The sequence below is a fragment of the Aspergillus fijiensis genome (assembly GCF_003184825.1).
Source record: "Aspergillus fijiensis CBS 313.89 unplaced genomic scaffold BO72scaffold_29, whole genome shotgun sequence".
Lineage (NCBI taxonomy): Eukaryota > Fungi > Ascomycota > Eurotiomycetes > Eurotiales > Aspergillaceae > Aspergillus > Aspergillus fijiensis.
The window spans coordinates 269,575-289,261 of NW_024469005.1; the positions used below are offsets into that span (position 1 = coordinate 269,575).

The following is a 19,687-nucleotide window of genomic DNA, read 5'->3' on the forward strand; positions in this document are numbered from 1 at the left end:
ATAGCCTCTTGGTCGCTTCTACGGCATTCTTCCGCGTAGGACCTCACGCTACCCTCCTCCGCCCACCCCCGGTTCCATTCTATCTCATCTACCGTCAACCGTGGCCAGCTACTGGCCAGCCACTGATACTTCGGCCGGTAGGTCAATTCGTGAATGCGCGCGAATTTAACTCCCCTTCATGGGAATTGACGAAGCCCCGTCGGCCGCAACTGCCTTCTAAGAATTGAGTTCTGAATGCGAGCACAGGTAGTATAACTGTACGAGAGCCCTGAGTGTGTGGCACATGGCCGCCCATCGGCCGAATTCCTGGAATACTTCTGACTGGTCAGTGAGAAGAGAGAGAGAGAGAGAGAAAGAGGCAGCTCGCATCCGCCATCAAGAAAGGCCCCCTGAGGGTTGGAAGGAGAATGTAAAACGGAAGCAAAGGCCAGGGGAAACAATAGCTAACTTCTCGCAGACCGAGACCCATGCTTTCGGGGGTGGAATGGCCTGACCCTATGACCTTTCCTGCAATGCGGTATCGGAAGATTGATGACAGGATAGCCGTTAATATTCTTCCTGATTTGTACCGGTACTAGACATGAAGGTAGGCGCAGAGTGAGTGAGAATTGGCGATGGGCTGTCATTGTTCTCCGGAGAAGGCATCCCCACACCCATCCTCTTTTGTTAGCCTGTGCTTTGGTCGGAGACCCTCCATGCGCCTGGCTGATGTCATCAGTTACCAAGTACCAAAAGTCCCAACTCTCAATTTGTTGTTTGTAAATCTTGCAGCCAAGCAGGCTTTCATCCATAGTCTAGTGGCGAGGGTAATCACCAAAGTTGGCTAGAGTTGAGAGGGAGGGGGCGAAGAAAGACGAAGGACAATGATGGGTGAAGAAGAACTTACTTTCTGCTGAGTACGAAGTAAGGTACGGTTAGTGAAGATCAAGAACGAGGATTGCCCACTGCACCCCCCCGCCCCCCCTGGAGGAGGGAAAGAGTAACTTAGAGAATAATGGATCATGGATGGATGGATAAATGGGTGAATGCCAAATGGATGATGGATTGGTGCTCAGGCCCATTCGGTAAGCTGAACAGGAATGGCCCACTCGTCCATTCATCCACTAACTTACTGAGTACATACGTACTGTCTTGTATGTTTGCATCCCCGTCAAGTCTTTTGGTTCAATCAACGGGCGGACCTCCGATCCGAGCCGCCAACATGACGGGCCGAACGTTCCCTGGTCTGTTCCAGTTCTCGAATAATTTATTTAGTAGCGGTTACAGTACATCAAGTTACTAATTATGGTTGGGATGACTGGGGGGGGAAGGGGGGGGGGAGTGGATGATGACGACAAAGAAAATGACTTACCAGCAGTTTTTATTGAATAATACTCACTTATCAGTCTCTGCCGGATCTGGATAGCGTCCAAGCCACAGCGACGATGAACCTGAAGGTTTTGCTCTTCAAAGCTCAGGCCTCATTCTAGCTCCCCATCGGGGCATGATCCCACTTTGCCACACCGGTCAGCGGCTTCCCTCGAATCATGCCTGACAGCCTCCCATGATTTGTGTAGCTCGCGTTTGGCAGTGATGGTTCATCTATCGGGAATGATAGAACCATGAAGATCCGAACATGCTTGTGGTTGAATTCGGGATGAGTATTCATAGAAACCGACAGTGGGTGCAGTGCTGGGTCGTCGCAGCGTGTGTCCAGGCCCTTTTTGCCCGATTGGGCCCTAGAGCGTTTCGAGAGCGCAGGTTGGATTCTGGCGCCAACCCGACCAGGATGAGGCTAAGGAGTAGTTAAGTACTGGCCGATCCAGTCGTGAGCGTAGTCAGATCCCTGCCATGCATAAAAAGCACTGTGCTTTGGTTCTTTTGGATTTGGGATTTGGGATTTTCATCCAAGGGAAAGGAATCTGCGGAAGAAGCACGCGCGACGAGCAACAGCAACAGTCAGGTAACTATAGCAGCGGAACTATGATCCCCAGTAGATGCACCTGCAGAATTGGCGCAGGACTGTCTGTCTGGAAGGGATCACCATCATCTGGGTCTATTCTTGTCTGTCACTTTGGAGAGGGTTCATGTTCCGCATTGCCTCAGAAAAGGAGGGGCGTGAGAATAGTTGTTTGAATTGTTTGATACCCAGCTTGAAGGTTCTCATGGTGGTCTGAACCTTTTTTTTTCTTCCTTTTCTCTTGTTCTTCCTTCCTTCTCTTCCCACCACTAAGGATACCTATTTGCCCATTGCTCAGACATCGGCAGAGTGGACGAAAATGGTAAGAGGTCTGCCGTCTGTCAGTTGCTCGACACACTGAAACGGTAGGCGGGATATAAGTTAGTACTAGGTACCTACCCAGTAGGTTAGGAGGCAAGTACTGGCTGTACCGTGGACATACATACGTACGTATGTTTTCAAAGGATAAAGGGGGGGTGGCGCCGCAGACAGACGGGAACGTGACAAAAGTACACGGACCATGTCCAAAGGGTCCGTGATTGGGGCGCGGCAGCAGGGATCACAACATCCGCGGGCTTTTCCAGCAGCACCAGCAGCACGTCGCCGCATCAGGCAAGCGGATGTCTTTACTGCCTCGCCAGTCAGCAGTCGTACTTTTTATCTAGCGCGGGTAATAGTGGCCCGGGGTGGATCTTACCCCGGCGGCGAACCACTCCCCGGTTGCCCTGTGCCTCTTTGCTTTCCATCCATCAGTCAGTTAGTTATTGGATGCTCTTTTCACATCTCCCCTCTCCCCTCCACTTGATACGACCTAGTACTGAGCTGAGTCCTCGAGATACTCCAGTATTCAATGAGATACCGACTGACATACCTTATCCAATGACAATCATCTACAAGAACATTGTACGGTCCAGTACCTACTAGGTACCTAGTAGCCTTCTCAAATCACCTGGGACCTAATAGGGTCTAACTCACTGGCTTCAGCCGTTGTATTCCCACCGTGAAATGGATGAAGGAGGGAAGGATAGTTGCCGGTCTTTGTTTGTTGGCAGCGTTTGAGTGGAAGATAGACAATCATAGTTCTAGCTCAATGTCTGTAGCTTAAATGAGAAGTCTGGATGCTCATTATTACGAACTTCCTTCCAGACAGTTCGTAGTTGGTGGAAGCAGGGCGGTACCTACAGTATAGTAGGTACAGTACCTAGTACTCATGCACTCAGTCCATACAGTCCAGTCCAGTCCAGTCCAGTCCATAGTAGGTAGTTCAGTTACAGTTCATACCTACCTAGAACTTTCCTTCCTTCCTTCCTTCCTTCCCTCCAGACTTGACCCGACCTGACCTGACAATTGCAGTGACTGGGGTCATAATTTCTTTTTGGTTTTCTATTTTTCCCATCGCTTTTCTGGGTTTTTCTTTTTTTTCTCTTTTTCTTTTTCATTTTCCTTTTCCTTTTCTTTTTTTTCTGTTTCCTCTTTTCGCTTTTCTCTTTTCCTGTTTCTTTTTTCGGTGTTGGTTCCGTTTTCTCGAATTGCAGCATGTTCAGAAAGCAGTAGCAACCGGAATAATCAATAATCTCGTGGATTATATGCTGAGGGAGTGACAGCTACTATCATCACGACTATTTCCGATTTCTATCCACTCTGGGGGGTTTCCTCCAAGCCAATCTCGCTGGTGACTGGGGCAAAGCTTCATCGCCTTGACTGTTCGACACCGTGACACCTTCAACTCTTCTTTCTTCTTCCCCTCCTCCCCCCTCTTGCTTCCCTCTTGATCGCCTCCAAAACTACTATATCATTGTATCTTCCGTCCATTTTCCCGGCCGCAACTGACTCGATAACGCTTTCTGGCATTGCATCGGACCACATCTACAGGATCGCTCTTAGTATCTACTTCCTTCTGCTGCCACGACTGAAAAGATCCTCTTTCGGCTCTCATTTCCGCGCTACCGCTCCTGAACGCCTCTACTTCTACTCCCTTACCACCATCACCACCATTATCCACTCCTCCGTTCCCCCCCCCAGTATTTGGTCCCAGAGTCCACAGTCCGCAACAGCCCCGTTCTTTCAGGACAACTAACTGTGGTGGAGGCGCAACTTTCAGTCCATCAATTCGAAAAGGGTCCAGACTGGATCCAGAGTATGTAAGGCGGAGAAATTACGCAGTCACCAATTCAGGATGAATGGCTCCCTGCCTCCCGTTTCTTCCATTCCCTCGACTACCTCCACCATCAACAACAACTCCACCACCACCACAACAACAGCAACAGCAACAACCTCTTCTACTTCCACGACCGCCAACAACACCACCACGACAACACCCACCCCTACCATCTCTTCTTCGTCTTCCTATAAAAACAAGTTTAAACCTCGAAAATCCGAGGATTGGACTTCTTATCGGGAGATCATTCAAAGTCTTTACCGCGATGATCATTTGAAGCTTCGTGATGTGAGGCAATATATGCTCGAAAATTATAGCTTTGAAGCATCGTATAGCCTTCCGTTTCCTTTTCTCAGTCTTCTCCCCTGACACTTCTCTGCCTGTCATGCTTCCACTTGCTGTCTTGACTCTCCCCGACCCTGCCAGTGCAAGAGCCCCCCCTTTCTGCATCTGTAACAAAGATCGAGAGAAAGGATGGTACAGTGCGCGCTGATCGTCCTCGCTTTTTGCTTTTTCTCCCCAAGTCTCCACCCATGAGTACCACTCATTTGACAACCATCCCCTGACTTGGAAGCTTATAGAGAAAAACAATACAAAGACCGCCTGGCTGCGTGGAATGTTCGCAAAAACATCAAGGCCAAAGAAGTCCATATCATGCTCCGCAAGCAACAAAGGCGAGCTGCAGAGGGCAAGCGGACGGCGTTTCGAGTGGCTGGCAAGACGGTCGACACGAAGCGCATCTCCCGCTTTGTCCGTAGATATGGCACCCACTGGGAATTGGATGATGCTCGTGAGAGCATCCATCCACATACCATCCACCCGAGCGTGGAGAATCAACCAGCGATTCCGCAAACGCAGCAAGAGTTACACCAAAATCTTCCCACCAGCCCTGAGCCAGGTAAGCTTTTCGGTCCCGAGTGACTTGTTGTGTATGCATCGCTCATGCTGCGTCACAGAGACCCCTACAGACATCGAATACTACACACCGGAGCCCGATGAGAGAGCTATGACCCTGTCGCCCTCGACCGAAACGCCATCTCGTTTTCGTGAGGAAGCCCCGCCCCGCCCTTGTAGCATCTGTCCTACAGTGCTCCTGCCATGCCGTTTGCATGTCTCAACGAGCATCGCGCTTCTAGGTAGGAGAGCTAAACTAATCAAGTAAATGCAGACGATGAAAAGCTCAAGCTCGAGCCACTCCCCGAGCCGGAAGTGGACCATGCCCAACCTCTACCGGTTTCACCTACTCCCTCCGCGCCACCCAAGCCGCTATCCAACGCCCTCCCTGACGAAGACTACTGGAAGGCGCTCGATGTGTTTCAAGGCCAACTCTTGACTCTGTCCAGGACGCTTGACCAGACCATGTCTCAATTCACTTCTCCGCATGACGATCTATCACAGTAATATCCCTTCTTCGAATCGCCGATACCCCTCTGGCCGATGACCTGCCGCTTCCACCAGTCACACCTTCGATGGTATGATATGTATGTTTGGAAACTGTCCGGCCCTTGATGCAAGTTTCTCATCTTTCTGCTCTAAGCCCAGGCAATTAGCTTGTCTTGTGCTTCAGATGATGTTGTGATCACTACCAATTCATCGCCACTTCGCGTTCTGCATCACTCCCCACTGTCAGACTTACAACTTCACATGTCCTTTTTCTTACTTTGCAAATTGCCTACTATATAGAGCATCTATGGTCTAGTTTTATTGGGAGAAAAGGTCTAGTGTAGGACTTGGTACACCTAAGAAGATAAACGGGAGACATCTGGTCCGAGCTGGTATGTTTATCTAATGGTTGCTGCTTTAGTCACTGGCTGCTATACGGTTGCCTCGGCCTTCTACCTCACGCCTCTGGACCGAAGCACTATTAATGACCACGTTGAACGATTCACCAACGACTCAGCTGACGGCCACCATTGATGGATAGCCTAGAGCAAGGACACCATCAGACCCAACTTGATCGCGTGAGGTTTTTGGCTTGTGAAGTATCTAGCACGCGCGAAGGCTACAGTTGCAGTCCACTCCATCACTCATTCCGACCAGTCAGCGCCATGCAGCGACCAACCTGGCTCTTCAAATCGACAGCCAGCCTTTGCTGCGTACCGATTGAGATGCCAAAGTTCGGGTCCGGCGTGAGAGTCTTCTCACCATGCCTTATGCTCCACACCAACTTACGCCAAGTCTCTAGACATGCTGCATTTGCCAAGAGAGTTGCTCGAGCCGTCTCGACGCACGTTAGACTCTACCCAGGGAATGGGGAAGGATGCTACGATTGAAGGGTGGTTAGGGAGGATAGGCAGACAACAGCCGACCCGGACTGAAAGAAGATCGATTACAACAGCAGCAAAGAAGGATTAACGCAGACATGCAGACTACAATCGACACTTTCCGAACAACTTCTTACGTTCGCCTCAATATACCTCGCGTCTCGACCTACACAAATATTTTGCGATAGTATTGACATGGTCACCGCCGAGTCATTCACCTTTTTTCGAGAACCCACCGGAATCAGCATGCCCGAAGTCTTTTCGTCAGTCCGACGAGCGCATTGACGCATGATAGTTCCAGACTGAACCATGTCAAGGGTGCATGTACATTCAGACCTGAAATCCGGTTTCTCGCATAAACCAAGTCCGCCAATCAGCTTGCAGCAAAAAGGCAAAAGGGGGTCTACACATGTGGGAGTGGACGGTGGAGGAGGGGTGGGATAGTGCGCAAGTCTAGAAGTACAGGGCGATAAAATGGTACTTTTTTTTGCGCTGCTCCGGCGGCAGGTGCTCAAGGCCTGCCTCCCACACAAGTGCAATAATCGGTCTGTACATACATATACTGTACTAGAGGATTAACCCTGAGTACCTCCAATGAATCGCTAAAGATAAATCAATGATGGTTGGTGCCAGAGAAAAGGCATCTGCTGAATTGAATACTGTCCCGTGCAGTCAGTCCATATATGTATTCAGGTAAAGACGATCTGATCGCGCCCCGAGCTGCCGATCAGTGGTCAATCATATCTGCTCGGTGGGAACAGGGAAGGGTACTTTGTGTCGGGAGAGTCTGGAGTAGAAAGGGGGTCCATGTACCTTGATCCCACCAAAGTGATCAAAGTGAGGTGGGTGACTGTAGTTATCGTACTTTACTTGACTAGATTTGCCTTGCGTAGTTTGAATGATTGGCCTAACTACCCTACTTGTTGTTAGCGGACAAGTCCTTGGACAAGGAAGGATGAATTTGAGAAAGGGTGCATAGAAAAGATATCTAGAATTTTCGTTCACAAAAAAAAATTACTTTCAAAAAGAGATTACAGTTGATACAAAAACGTTCATGAGGATTATAAATCCGAGAAGGAATGGGTAGAAGAACTCATAACTTGCTAAATGAACAAATTATCGTTCGTGATGATCCTGCGAACTCCGAACAAACACAACTCACACTAAGTACTGTAGGTACTATTATTAAAGGACTGCATTCTTTACCCACCCCAACTACCTACCTACCTACCTACCTACTTAGTATTGTGCTGTTACTCCCACCACTGTAGTAAGTACTGTACATAGTAAACAAGCCATACGCAAGAGATCGCCCTCTGAGCCAGCCCACTTCAGATCCTGGGTGGAAGAGAATCTCAGCCCACCACACGACCACCACTACGATACCACTATATCAACCAGGCACTAGGAATACCTGGCCTGGCCTGGCGTAAGTAACCACTCTCAAGACAGGAGGCAAAAAGGAAAACCACCAATCTCCAGGGTATGGGTTGCATTATCCTTCAATCAGATGTTACAGCACTTGCGGCCACTGGGGCATAGTAGCTTACTATACTTGCTTGTTCGGGGAAATGATAAAGGCATAACTAGGGCTTGGATTTCTTGCACTGTATACTATACTGTGATTGTGACTGACGGACTTGTGTCTAGGTAGCCTACCCTACCCTACCATAAACCCTCGATTCTACAGGTTCCATCCCGTGCAAGGCGGACTATTTCCCACTCAATACAAGTAAATGTCCATCGCGGACTCGGATTACATCCCCTTCGAAAGTCGTCGCACGGTGACTGACTTGGCTAGTGCGCTTACTGCTAACTAATGCGTGCGTTGTACTCAGTAGACCAGAGCTGGAGATGTAGTTCGACGCAGACCATCAGTTAGAGATGGGTATGGATATGGACATGGACATGGCCAGAGCTATAGTATGAGTAGTGCGGGAGATGTCCCGGTACTAATTCCTAGGTAGCTTGGAAGTCACTTTCCAGGATTGTATGGGCTGTACTCCGTACTGCACTGTACTATACTGTTGTACACAATACCCCATACCCCCGCCCCCCCCTCCTCCCCTCCGCGCGCACCGCCCCAGGGCTTAGGTTCTAATCCGCCACCGCCACCACCCATGCACCAGTATCGGAGGATATCACACTTGTGACTGTCAAGTGGGGTGCAGTGGGATGATCCCATCCCGCTTGACTTCCCAAGTATACCCCTCCTTCCTTCGGTACTGGTACTCATACCCAGTTCCAGTGTGGAGAATACTCCGATATGGGATGGATTTTGACTGGGGATATCTGTACTGGTCATTCCCGCCCATCCTCAGGGTTTTTCTTCTTCATGCCAGAGTCCCAGGTCTTGAGACTAGTACGTAGTTAGGGGGGATTCCATGAGCTGCTCACTCATTATACTGTACCGGTCCCACGAGCACCGCTACAGCTACAGCTACAGTCATCGCACCGATACGCTCTCAGCCCGTAAGACAAGTCTAATCATCGCTTTCATCCAACACGATGGAAATGTTTGAATCTTCTCGCAAGATAGACACAATTTTACTCCCCTGTACACCGATCTGAACACCCAAGGAAATCAATGGTGAGAACGAGAAGAGCACAAACAAGTGCGGTGCGTCTCTTCCGTTTCGCTAAAACAACTAGCAAGAAGTACATCTGAACCATGAACCATGCCGAACGCTAGAAAAAAAAAGAAATTCCGTAGAATGACACCGAGGAAACGTCGTCAATCAGTCAAGTCAATCGACCTGGGTTGCGCCCCCGGGCCGGCATCCACGCAGTCCGTGCTGTCTGTGAATGAAGAAAAAGATTACAATGCCGAGCAGAAGATAACGTCGAGATTAGGAGTAGAATGCGCTCTTCTGGAAGCTCTCCGGCGAGATATCGCCCATCTTGCCCTTCAACTCGGGCTTGACGGTCGCGTCCGCCACTTCGTCGGTCACGTGAGCTCGTAGCGAGTTGCTGCGGCTGGTGGTTTCACTGCCCGAAGTGATGGCCTGCTGCTGGGGACGGCGCTGAATGGTTTCCAGGTACGGTCCAGGGAGGTATCCGACACGACCGTCCCGGGCACGGCACCGCCACCATTCCGATGCGTTACCCATGGGGTCCGACTTGCTGAGGACAGCGACAATGTCGCCCTTCTTGACGGCCAGGTCGATCCCAGAACTTTCCTGGGCCTCGGGAGTGTAGTCATACAACACGCGGCAGAAGTCGAGCTTGGAGGGATCAAGCGGTGCCTGCTGCGCGGGCTCGCCATTCGGACCGAGCATCATCTGACGCCGCTGTTCCTCCTGTGAGCGTGCGAGCGCCTTGATGAGCTTGCCCATCAGGTACGGAAGACCGAAGACGGCGATCAGGAACATGAAGAAAGGCTTCTTCGAGGGCTTCGGCGGGGCGGGAGAGCCATCGGGCAAGGTCGCGGCAACGGAACGGCCATTCATAAAAGCCGCGAATGCAGCCGGCGTGAGAGCCGTAGCATCCGCCGGCGGCGGACGACCGGTGATCTTTGCGATCAAGGTTCTGAACCAGCGGATCAACGTGAAGATGCCGAGAGCAGAACCCAGGGTGTTGCGGAGGTTGCCAAGCTGCTCCGCGACGGAGACCATGGCTTCACATAACATCAGCATATGTAAATCCAACAAAGACAACGATGCAACATACCGAAAAACGAGCTGTGGGTCGCCATGTAGGTGCTCTCCAGCATCTGGGCGAAGCCACCAAACGCACCGACAATGCTCTCGATCATTTGGAAAGTCGCCTGTGTGCTTTGACTGAAGGAGTTGGTCAGGCTGTTCGGGTCGTTCGGATCTCCAGGCATGCCACCGCCATACATCCCTCCCATGCCGCCGTACATCCCGCCGTAGCCTCCATAGCCGCCATACATTGACCCCATCGTCCCGAAGCGAGAGTATGGTGAAGAGTAGGCCCCGTAGCCACCATAGCCTCCGTAGGGACTGGTGCCTAGCCGAGAAGCTCCATATGGCGAGTAATTGGATGCTGTGCGGTTCACGACGGCATTCAGAGTGTCGGGGCGAGATGGGAGATCAGGGGTGGCAGACGTGGAGGTTGAAGCGGCGCCGGTGGTTGCGGCCGAGGCTGGCGAAGAGGCCGTCATCGTTGCTGGACCAGCCGTGGCGGGTGTAGTGGTTGCGACAGATCCTGATGGTGAGGTCAGTAAGAATGCACCGAGCTGGAAAAATTAGTTTGTGGTGCTCCTACCAGCCGTAGCGCCGGCTCTTTCCCACGGTTTGGGTGGCGAAACCGAGGCCATTGATAAGCGGGAATGTGCTGGTACTTCAACAGTCTCGCATGGGCAGTAACCCGCGAGAGGCCGGTCGGGGGGGCGAGACTGGGAGTGGGATGCGAAGTCGAGAGGATGGAAAAGACAGTAGTTGTTTTTGAGTATGGGGGGGGGAGTGGGTGGAGAAGGAGAGAGAGGGAGAGAGAGAGAGAGAGAGATAGCCAAACGTAAAGATGGATGGAGTTGGGAGGGCGGTGGAGGGAAGAAGGTGGAGGGAAGAGAAGGTGGAGTCACAAAGAGGAGAAAAGAACTGCCGCTGCATGTGGTCTCTCGGTCGGTGGCCCACCCGCTGGGCCGAGGTTGATTTGATCTCAGTCTGGGGCTTTCTCCGAGTCTCGGTTCATCCACAAACGGTTTACTTACTCATTCTATACTCAATTCTCTAAAATTTATTTATTTATCTCGTCTGCATTGCATTGGCACAGGTCAATCAGGGATATCTTATTCTAACCAGCAAACAACAATTGCTCCATCCCAGTAAGTTATGTAAGTTATAATACAGTAAGTGGCATATCGCCAGCCAATCCAAAACTCCAAACGATGCAAAATCAACCATCCACCCCACAATATAGGCAGAAAGGAATATGTTTACAACATTGACCACAAGCAAGACAGCCTACAACTCATCGCGCGGGGGCATGGCCGCTCGAGGAGTACGGACCTTCCATGCGCGTGGCGGCACCGGAAGTCCCAGCCAATAATTCCACACACGGGCGATCTCGATCACGATAATCTCAACCCTAAAAGTTGCGAAGTTAGCATGAGGACAAGCCTGTTAGGGTGAAGGGCCTGCTACTTACAGTGTCTTCGGAACGTTGGCCCAGCTCTTCAGCACATAGACATATGTATCCCAGACAAGGGAGAATTCGGCCTTGATATCATCCCAGAGGGTGTCGGTATCGCGGCGTTCGCGAACCCGGTCCCAAGGAAGCTTCTCGGAGATATACACGAAGTCCTCATCGTCGTTCTCGTAGTAGAACGTCGAGCCACCGTCCTTGAGCAGGCGCCGGGTTTTCTTGTCGCCACGGTCCTTCGACGCAATGCTGGCGGGGATCGAGAACACCTCGCCGTCTCCGACCTCCATGGCACGGTGAAAGCTCCGGACTGCGGCGACACTGTGGGAGATGCGACCAAGGGTGTTGATCAGCGCCACCAGTTCGGTCCGGCGCAGCAAGGGGTTCTCGCCGTTCTTGGTCTCGTCATATTCAAAGAGCACCTTCAAGGCGGTTCCGTATCCGTTGACCTGAAGCTTGCCCCAGAGACGGCACTTGTCGCACCCGACACAGTCCATCAGCCGGCTAACATTGCGGAAGCGATTGCGGAAATCTTCCTTCAGACCAAGGGCGCTTGGGTCTTGGAACATGATGTTCTCATCGAAGATCTGAGGCCGCTCGGCAAGAGTGGCAGTCAACCTCGACACCTTCTGCCGGGTTTGAGTATCTTGTTCGGGGTCGCTGGTACAGTAGTTGTAGCTCTTCAGGTGCTTCTGCAGTTTTGCCACAGCCCGGGACACCAGAGCGTAGTTGAAGTACAGGTTGGAGATGCGCTCGGGATGGTCGTGCAAGCGCTCCTTGAAACATTGCAGGTTGGGGTGCCACTGCCCGGTCGTCTGGTTGAGGTAGTCCCAGCAGAGATGCGTCGAGATGGAGGCATGCATTCCACTGATGAGGCGATGGAAGACCCGCTTCTCAAGGCACTCATTGTCTAGGGGAAGACGATCCGGGCGCTTCAATTCCTGTTGTAGCACACTGCGGAAGTCGTTCATGGCTTCAAGATTGCCCAGTTGGGGGTTGGGCGACAGCTCCAGCTGGGAGGTTGGCTTGAGGAAACAATTTTCGCGATAGATCGCATCCCAGACCTGGTGGGCGCCCATACCAGCATAGCCAGTAAATCGCTCGGGGTTGTCCACCAGACTGACGTAGTCTCCTTTGCTGCTGGCGCCCTCATCTTCAGGGACGCAGTAGTCTCGCTCGTCACATTCATCATCGTACTCGACGACACAACTTTCTCCCACGTTTTCACCCAGCATCCCTTGGAGCGGACGATCACTGGGTCGCTCTTTTTGCTGCCTTCGACCTGGATGGCCGGCCTTGGGTCCCTCAAGTTTACTCAGCTCCTCTGCCCGCCATGTTAAGGGGATGTCTTCCTCCGATTCGATCGTATTCACTGAGCATGCGATGTTTCCACACATGCTGTTGGCGTCCGACCAGAAGGGACAGACTTTGTTGAAGAGGTTGAGACGGTAATATGAGAAGAAGTCGGTTTCTTGGGTGATAGACTGGAGGAGAGGATAGACTTGATCGTTTAGGGCATCGAGAGTCGTATAGGAAACACAGGCGTCGGACACCATAGCGGTAGGGTCAAGCTAGACAAAACACGATCAGTCTCAACGCCTCTCAATTGACTCGCGAGAAAAGCCGGCTGATGAGCCAGAATCCAGAAGCGTATTGCGACTTACCGCGCATTTGTCATGGCCATACTGTAGGCCGGATTTGCCCTCATGGCTCTCAGCGTTGATGTGCGCAGAGAGGGCAAATACAGCCAGGTAGAAAAGTTTGGCCGCAGAACGCATCTTGCTGCGGGCAAAAGCAACCGAAATCAGGAAACGGGCGTGTGGCGGAGGCAGAGCACGAGCTCTTCCGAAGCGACAGGCAGAAGCGAGATCCCAGCAAAATGTGCTGAGGTCGCTTTCAGGTATGTGTTTGTTTGGATAGACTATAGTTGGCGGAGATTGGAAGTCGGGATTGACCTTCACATGAAGATCATCAACGGCAAGGGCAAGTCGAGCCGAAGTACTCCGGGGGAGCAAGTAAACAGTTTCAGGCCAAATGACACTTTTCGCGGGGCCGAGCCACAAATAATTGCAATCAAAGTCACCACCAAAACGAGGGTTAGATCAAGGACTGGTGCGCGATCACTAAAACAAGGGAGAACGAGGGATGTGAGGTCAGTCAGTCAAGAAGAAAAAGAATGAGAGAGAGAGGTTGCAGTTGCTGTTGCGAAGTGGACAAGCTGTCCTCGGTGGCGGCGCGGAGTTGCATGACCCGCAAGTAGTCATCAATAATCATAATAATCATAATAAAGAGTGAGTCCCCTTCCGACGGTTCGATATCGGTTTATCGCCTTGCGCCTGCGCCTCGAACCTCCTGACTCCGGTGCCTGTTGGTCTCTGCCAGATTTTCACATTATTAATTATCCTGACTCCTGATACCAGAGAGTTAGAGTATGCAGTTCCTTCCGGCCAAGTGAGCAAACCCCACCCGGATCGTACCTCAGCCCATACCAAGCATGCCACCCTCACATACATCGATCGCATGGATCAATTTGATTGAGATCCTGTGACAAAGAAAGGAGGTATTTTCGAGCATCGACCCGGGCATGAAAACAAGGAGGTCGTTTCTATCCATTGTATTCCCATTGTTAAGGGATGCGTTCAGGGCCAAGACTAACGCCCGCCCCCACCACTGACTGGTAGTTATTGTCTCGTCTGGTTATTGTCAGGATCGAGGAGAAGGTCTTCCTTGATTCCGTGATTCAGCTTCAGGAATTCTGAAAGAGAGGACAAAACTGCAGAGATAGTAATGGTGACTGACGCATTACCCGGCACGGAAGATCATTGACCGGCGCAGTTGTCATGTCTGGCTCAGTGTATGTATGTACCGGTGCGACCCGTCTTAATAGAGTAGCATGCGGCACAGTACACCTTGCATGAGCTACATGACCTTCAATAGCAGCAGCCGCTTCGACTTGGAACGAAAGCTACTGAGCGACCCCGAGTTCAAGCTTTATGAGGTGTCAGGCAGGTGTATGGTTACTACTAGTGTCTCCAGGTTTGGACTGGTCCCGCCTATAGACTAACTACATTTCCATCAACTACTTCTCCATCCGGAATGAGCGGTGTCAAATCAAGTGATACGTCGTCCAATTTTAAATTGTCAAGTAACCAGACCGACACAGGAGTCAGGACATAAAACTAAAACAAAACAAAAACAAACGAAAATACATCCCGATGCTGACCAAAAAAAAAAGTCCTAAATCATAAGACCACCGACTGAAGATGCCCCTCCAAACGCTAACTTCGTGCTTCAACTCCGATTAAAAAGCATAGATTGTCGTCGTTCTTGTTCACCGGAGCCATGGCCGGTAGAAAGAAGACAACATGGTATATATAAATACAGGGGAAGCAAATGTATCCAAGTTCCCTCTGGGGATCATGTCACCAGACATTTGCGCGCTCGCGATTCAGCCTGGAATCGACTCAGGAGCACAGTTGTCACAGCCGGTATAGTCCGGCGGGAATACTTGTAACTTGACTCTAATTCGTTCCGCGACGGTTACGACGACGAAGACTGAATCTCTTGCGCAGACTCGCAAATGGGTTCGGATGAGGAGTGTTGTAAAAGGGGTCATTCTTAAAATCCTCATCCTTGAATTTCTGCCCAATGATTAGCGACTGGTCATTCACCAACACCGCGGTACGCAAGACAAGTGACTTACCATGCCGGGACAGCGCATAAAGTTCCCGTAGTCGTTCATCATGTTGTTTCCCTCCTCGTATTCGTATGTATGGCCCTGAGGGTCCGTGTGACCTGGGGGGTAATGAGCCACACCATCGAGGGGGCGATGACTATCAAGGCAGTCCACAATTTTGTCGTGTGGGGTAGCCTTGAGGGCCTCTGCGTTAGACTCGCGCAGGGCGGCCACCGGGCTGAGCTTGTCGATCACATTTCGCTCGGGGTAGACAGCATCGTAGGGCCCTTCATGGTGGTACTGATATACTCCGGCGTCGTCCAGGCGATCAATAATATCGGGGTTCACCAACTGCGAGTTTCGAGAGAACCTCGGCTGGTGCGACTGGGTACGAGCGTGGCGTTGCGAGCGATGGCGACGACTGGGACTCGCTTTCCTACGTCGTTGCTCGACAGGCTGATGTTCTGGAGAACCCGAATAATGGACTGAGGGGAATGAAGTAGAACGTTGACGATTCAGAGTCCGGGCGGGGGCTGGGGAGGAAGACAGGAATTGTTGGTAGGGATTAAGGTTTCCCATCTCAACTTCCGTATCGAGCAGGTTCATTGAGTGCCTGGGATGAAGGAAGGAAGACTCATGTGGATTAGGAAAAGATGGGGCGATGACCGCTGCCATGTTGGAGAAAAGTAGGAGTAAAGAGAGAAAGAGATGAAGAGGAAGAGAGATTTTTGAGCCTTCACTCAAGGATATTGAACCGGCGTGCTCGAGAGTAATATATATCGGTCAATATTTCGAAGCGTGCCTATAAATGTATGTAGGCACCTAATAGTATTGGTCACTAGTGAATAGCTTGCGTGATGCAGCCCGCAACTCAAAACGGGTGTGGGGCAAGCGGTGAAGTCGTGGCAGTTCGTATAGTTCAATAGACTGTGAACCTTGAGTCGATTGTCTAACCCGCAGTCACAGGAGTCACAGGAGTAACGGGGATTGGTGGGAGGAAGAAAGGAGGTTGTGTCAGGAGAGTAATATTGGTTGTAGTTGGTCGTAATGGGAGTTGTAGGCGTGGAGGTAGGGGCCGTAGTATTAGTAGTAGGAGTATGCGTGGTCGTTGGAGTGGTCGGAATCTTAGGGAGAAGGAAAAAGATGTTGCAGAGCAAAAAGAAAAGAAGCGATCTATCTATAAGATGAAGTACTCATAAGTATTCATAGAAAAGGATCATCCATCAGAGTCATCAGCACCGCCTGTCAGTATCAGTCAGTCTCCTCATCATTTTTCTTTTGCCGTTCATGACGTGACAAGTTGCGTATGCTCCGTATGATACTGCGCAGTGCTCCCGTGGATCCACGCGATCTGGGAGGGGCCCTGGAGACGCTTATCGATAAGCCTTCCCCTTCCAGTTTAGCTGCAGGATAGGGCCGGAAGACTAGACCCGTTCTGTTGCATCGGACCCTTCTCGATGATGAAAAGAACCCACGAAGGAACAGAGGCGAATTTCCGATGCCTCGCCGCACCTCTCCGGTCTAGCCTTCATGAACCACTCATCGTGGTCGGTGCTGCGTTAGTGGCTCTACGGGACTTCCGGAGGGACTCTCTGGATAGCCCCTCCCCCTCCTCCTCCTCCTCCGGGTGGCTCATGTGGTACCTTGGTGGCAATAATGCTGCTCACTGTGCGATCTTCCGTCTGTCGTCACGTTCGTATGCTCTGACTGGCATTGCTGGCTGACTAACGTTGACCCTCTTCTGACGTTCCAATCCTGTTGACATCATCACCAGCCATGTTGGGCACGACGCACATGAGAAAAATTTTCGATTTCTAGCCGAGCCATGATGTTACCTTCCAGTTGGGATAGCTTGACATCAGCGAGAGAAGAGGTCTTCGAGGTTGAATAGTGAACCTCTCGCTTGATCCAGGCCCAAGCCCATCAGGGCTTTTAACCTTAAGCTTATCGCTAGTATGCCGGTAGTGTCAGCGGCTCAGGTCCAACCATACTCAAGTAGGACAAGTAAAGCCCGGCTGAAACAAGTTTTGGAACTCCTGGGAATGATTTAGCTCGGCCACAGCAGCGATGCACGCGCCATCTACTATAATCTTCCCACTAAGTCAATGCCTGACCTGTCAGTGCAAACTCGATAACCATTGGGGTGGAGATTCAAGGGTCTGGAGTCTGGAGTCTAGCCATGCTTCGTATTCTACCCTGCACTGAATGATGCATGGAAACCGTTGTTACACCGGGCTCAGGGCCGGTCCAATGAATCATACATGATTCCAGGTACCAGGAACAGGGTAGGGCAGGGTTTTCATGATGCACTCAAGTCGAGAACACCTTGCATATTCTCTACGCATCATCCGCTTATGACAGCTACATTGCTTGCTTGATGAAGAACCAGCGGGTAAACCTCCTTTCCATGGCTCCCATCCCGGCGATTGAAGTCTGGGCCCAAGACGAAAGCTTCTCGCTCGCAATAAGAAGAAGTACATTAAACTGTATATGCACCCACTCGTGTTGCCTATCAGTTTAGCTGCATCTGAGCCTCGATGTGTGATATGTACGCTGTGGAACCGTCACAGATTGATTTACCTCAATAAGCTGTCTCGGTAGTTGAAGAAGGTGGCCTAATATGAGATCGCAGACGCCTCATAATCCAGAAAAAGCAAGCAGGATAAAGAAAATAGCACGCTTATTCACCACCAATAAGTTAGCTTGGGAAAAGAGCACGTTGGTTTTTGACATGGCACTACTTCCGCTGCGGAATCAACCACCGTACTACATAGACGTATCATAACCGATCCCGCTTATTTCTCCCGCGTTGAACGGAACTGGTGAACTAAACTTAAACCTTGAGAGACAACCTATCCATCTCGCAGGCTAGATCCGATCAACTCTTGTCGCGCCACGCCGGAGGACGGTGGATTGTGCTGGATATGGCCCTAGTGCAATACTCGGAGTCAGAATCAGAGTCAGGGTCCGATTCAGAGCCAGTCCACGCGTCTCAACCACCCAACAAAAAGCTCTGTACGACCAAGCCACCGCCCACCCAATCCCTTCCTCTCCCTCCGCTACCAGCAGCTTTCCATGACCTTTATGCCTCAAGCACACGGGTCAGTGTCAGGGATGACCCAAGTCTTCATGGAGGTCGTAAACGGGTTATCCCTCATGTCGAGGGCAACTGGCCAACGCATCTATATCTGGAATGTAAGTCGTCCGTCCGTCCAACCAACAACAACCACCACCACCACCACCACTACTTCCTCCTATTGTAGGCTGCGAATACGAAAGAGAGACATAAAAGCTAATATAAGAAACCCCGCGCGCCACGACGATCAGGGTACGCGTCCAAAGCCGAGCTTACTCTTCTGAGCGATGTGATACTGCAGATCCAGCAGCAGCTGCTCCGCGGGAGCAAAACAAAGCTTCACAGCCTGCTCCATAGTGATCTTGGCGCCCAACTGCCTCTCCACATCAGTCTATCAAGACCGGTGGTGCTCCGGACCGAGCAGCGTCAATCCTTCGTGGAGGTCTTTCAATCCGCCTTGAAGCAGTCCAATGTCGCACCGTGCGTATTTGCTCTCCTTCTGTTCTAAAATCGGAATACCGTGTTTTTTTTTTTTTTGTGACACAGTCTGACACCCTCACCTAATTGCTCAGGTTCGACACCACAGCAATTAGTCTGGACTGTGTCTCCAACTACGAGAAGACGCGGTGGTTCCATGTCTTGCGGGTGCGCACCCCCGAGGATGACGAGTTGAACCGTCTGCTGAGACTGTCGAATCGTGCGTTGGCTCGATTCGACCAGCCGCCTCTGTACGAGAAGGCTGTGCCGTTGTTGTCGGCGGAGGCCAAAACTGCAACCCCAGCAAAATCTTCGCGAGCGAAGACGAAGCCTGAGACCGAGACCGAGACCGACTGCTCGGGTTGCTTCCACATCTCCCTTGCCTGGAGCCTGACCGAGCCTTCGACGGCAGAGAAAGAGCAGCTTGCCAACATCGATCTGCGCGAGCTTCACACCCTCAAGGTCGGCTTTGACTGTGTAAAGGTGAAAATAGGCAACCAGATCTCGAGCATCCCTCTGAACTGATTTTCTGGGATAATCAATTCTTGGAGTGTAAATATTCATGATGAGTGAATGAATGCATGATGTACGCATATACCGTACTTCGAGCACTACAGGTAGAAGCGGTACCAGACGGTCATATACCATACAGCCTGTAAATTACCACCCAAAGCGGTAATGACCTCCTTAGCCGGGCCCGCCGCGCTAGTAAGCTTTTGCTTCCTTCACCCAAACCATAGTAAGATCAATCACTCACTCTTCCCTCACCCCCAGCCCTCCACCAAACACAAACACAAACACAAAACCCGCAACAGAATGTCCATATCCCATATCCCCCCACCGCCCATAACTTTGGTAATCTCCATCCCGGCCCCCCCGGTCCTCCAAACTGAAAGAGAACGAAAACAACCTAACCCGCACAGGAAGACCTCCAAGCCTTCCAGGCCAAACACTTCCCAGGCCGTGGCTTTGCAGCACAAACACCCCTAGCGAC

General features: G+C 51.2%; 6 protein-coding genes across 6 annotated transcripts; 3 read left to right on the top strand and 3 right to left on the bottom strand.

Moving 5' to 3' along the window:
- The first annotated feature begins 1,739 nt into the window (after positions 1-1,739).
- BO72DRAFT_134423 (uncharacterized protein) lies at positions 1,740-2,161 on the top strand. The gene has a single exon (XM_040939127.1). It carries the CDS (start codon positions 1,831-1,833, stop codon positions 2,113-2,115), a length of 285 nt encoding a protein of 94 aa, XP_040800430.1. The 5' UTR covers positions 1,740-1,830; the 3' UTR covers positions 2,116-2,161.
- A 2,110-nt stretch (positions 2,162-4,271) lies between these two features.
- BO72DRAFT_361833 (uncharacterized protein) lies at positions 4,272-5,486 on the top strand (the record flags this gene model as incomplete). Its single annotated transcript, XM_040940749.1, has 4 exons — positions 4,272-4,426; positions 4,679-4,922; positions 5,056-5,137; positions 5,266-5,486. Coding segments are annotated over 4 exons (702 nt in total), but the record flags the coding sequence as incomplete, so codon positions are not given.
- A 3,364-nt stretch (positions 5,487-8,850) lies between these two features.
- On the bottom strand, positions 8,851-10,837 carry pex13 (peroxin PEX13). Its single transcript, XM_040944907.1, has 3 exons — positions 10,589-10,837; positions 10,031-10,528; positions 8,851-9,977 (listed from the first exon to the last, which is right to left on the bottom strand). The coding sequence occupies exons 1-3, from the start codon at positions 10,638-10,640 to the stop codon at positions 9,211-9,213; spliced, it is 1,317 nt and encodes a 438-aa protein (XP_040800432.1). The 5' UTR covers positions 10,641-10,837; the 3' UTR covers positions 8,851-9,210.
- Positions 10,838-11,218: 381 nt separating this feature from the next.
- Positions 11,219-13,492, bottom strand: BO72DRAFT_134820 (ER oxidoreductin). The gene is made up of 3 exons (XM_040939128.1): positions 13,129-13,492; positions 11,471-13,035; positions 11,219-11,410 (listed from the first exon to the last, which is right to left on the bottom strand). Exons 1-3 carry the CDS (start codon positions 13,240-13,242, stop codon positions 11,287-11,289), a joined length of 1,803 nt encoding a protein of 600 aa, XP_040800433.1. The 5' UTR covers positions 13,243-13,492; the 3' UTR covers positions 11,219-11,286.
- A 1,493-nt stretch (positions 13,493-14,985) lies between these two features.
- BO72DRAFT_497196 (uncharacterized protein) lies at positions 14,986-15,746 on the bottom strand (the record flags this gene model as incomplete). Its single annotated transcript, XM_040948680.1, has 2 exons — positions 14,986-15,105; positions 15,168-15,746. The coding sequence occupies 2 exons, from the start codon at positions 15,744-15,746 to the stop codon at positions 14,986-14,988; spliced, it is 699 nt and encodes a 232-aa protein (XP_040800434.1).
- Positions 15,747-17,972: 2,226 nt separating this feature from the next.
- Positions 17,973-19,265, top strand: BO72DRAFT_431038 (HVSL domain-containing protein). Its single transcript, XM_040943123.1, has 3 exons — positions 17,973-18,335; positions 18,468-18,696; positions 18,789-19,265. The coding sequence occupies exons 1-3, from the start codon at positions 18,065-18,067 to the stop codon at positions 19,216-19,218; spliced, it is 930 nt and encodes a 309-aa protein (XP_040800435.1). The 5' UTR covers positions 17,973-18,064; the 3' UTR covers positions 19,219-19,265.
- The last annotated feature ends 422 nt before the right edge of the window (positions 19,266-19,687 follow it).

What these genes read in the sequence shown, in the direction of transcription:
- pex13 (XM_040944907.1), bottom strand. Translation starts at nt 10,640, where the DNA reads ATGGCCTCGGTTTCGCCACCCAAACCGTGGGAAAGAGCCGGCGCTACG. An exon ending in AAGAGCCGGCGCTACGGCTG is followed by an intron (nt 10,529 to 10,588) that starts GTAGGAGCACCA and finishes CCTCACCATCAG; the next exon opens with GATCTGTCGCAACCACTACA. An exon ending in GACCCACAGCTCGTTTTTCG is followed by an intron (nt 9,978 to 10,030) that starts GTATGTTGCATC and finishes TGTTATGTGAAG; the next exon opens with CCATGGTCTCCGTCGCGGAG.
- BO72DRAFT_134820 (XM_040939128.1), bottom strand. Translation starts at nt 13,242, where the DNA reads ATGCGTTCTGCGGCCAAACTTTTCTACCTGGCTGTATTTGCCCTCTCT. An exon ending in ATGGCCATGACAAATGCGCG is followed by an intron (nt 13,036 to 13,128) that starts GTAAGTCGCAAT and finishes TGTTTTGTCTAG; the next exon opens with CTTGACCCTACCGCTATGGT. An exon ending in GCCAACGTTCCGAAGACACT is followed by an intron (nt 11,411 to 11,470) that starts GTAAGTAGCAGG and finishes CGCAACTTTTAG; the next exon opens with GGTTGAGATTATCGTGATCG.
- BO72DRAFT_134423 (XM_040939127.1), top strand. Translation starts at nt 1,831, where the DNA reads ATGCATAAAAAGCACTGTGCTTTGGTTCTTTTGGATTTGGGATTTGGG.
- BO72DRAFT_431038 (XM_040943123.1), top strand. Translation starts at nt 18,065, where the DNA reads ATGGCCCTAGTGCAATACTCGGAGTCAGAATCAGAGTCAGGGTCCGAT. An exon ending in AACGCATCTATATCTGGAAT is followed by an intron (nt 18,336 to 18,467) that starts GTAAGTCGTCCG and finishes CACGACGATCAG; the next exon opens with GGTACGCGTCCAAAGCCGAG. An exon ending in AAGCAGTCCAATGTCGCACC is followed by an intron (nt 18,697 to 18,788) that starts GTGCGTATTTGC and finishes CTAATTGCTCAG; the next exon opens with GTTCGACACCACAGCAATTA.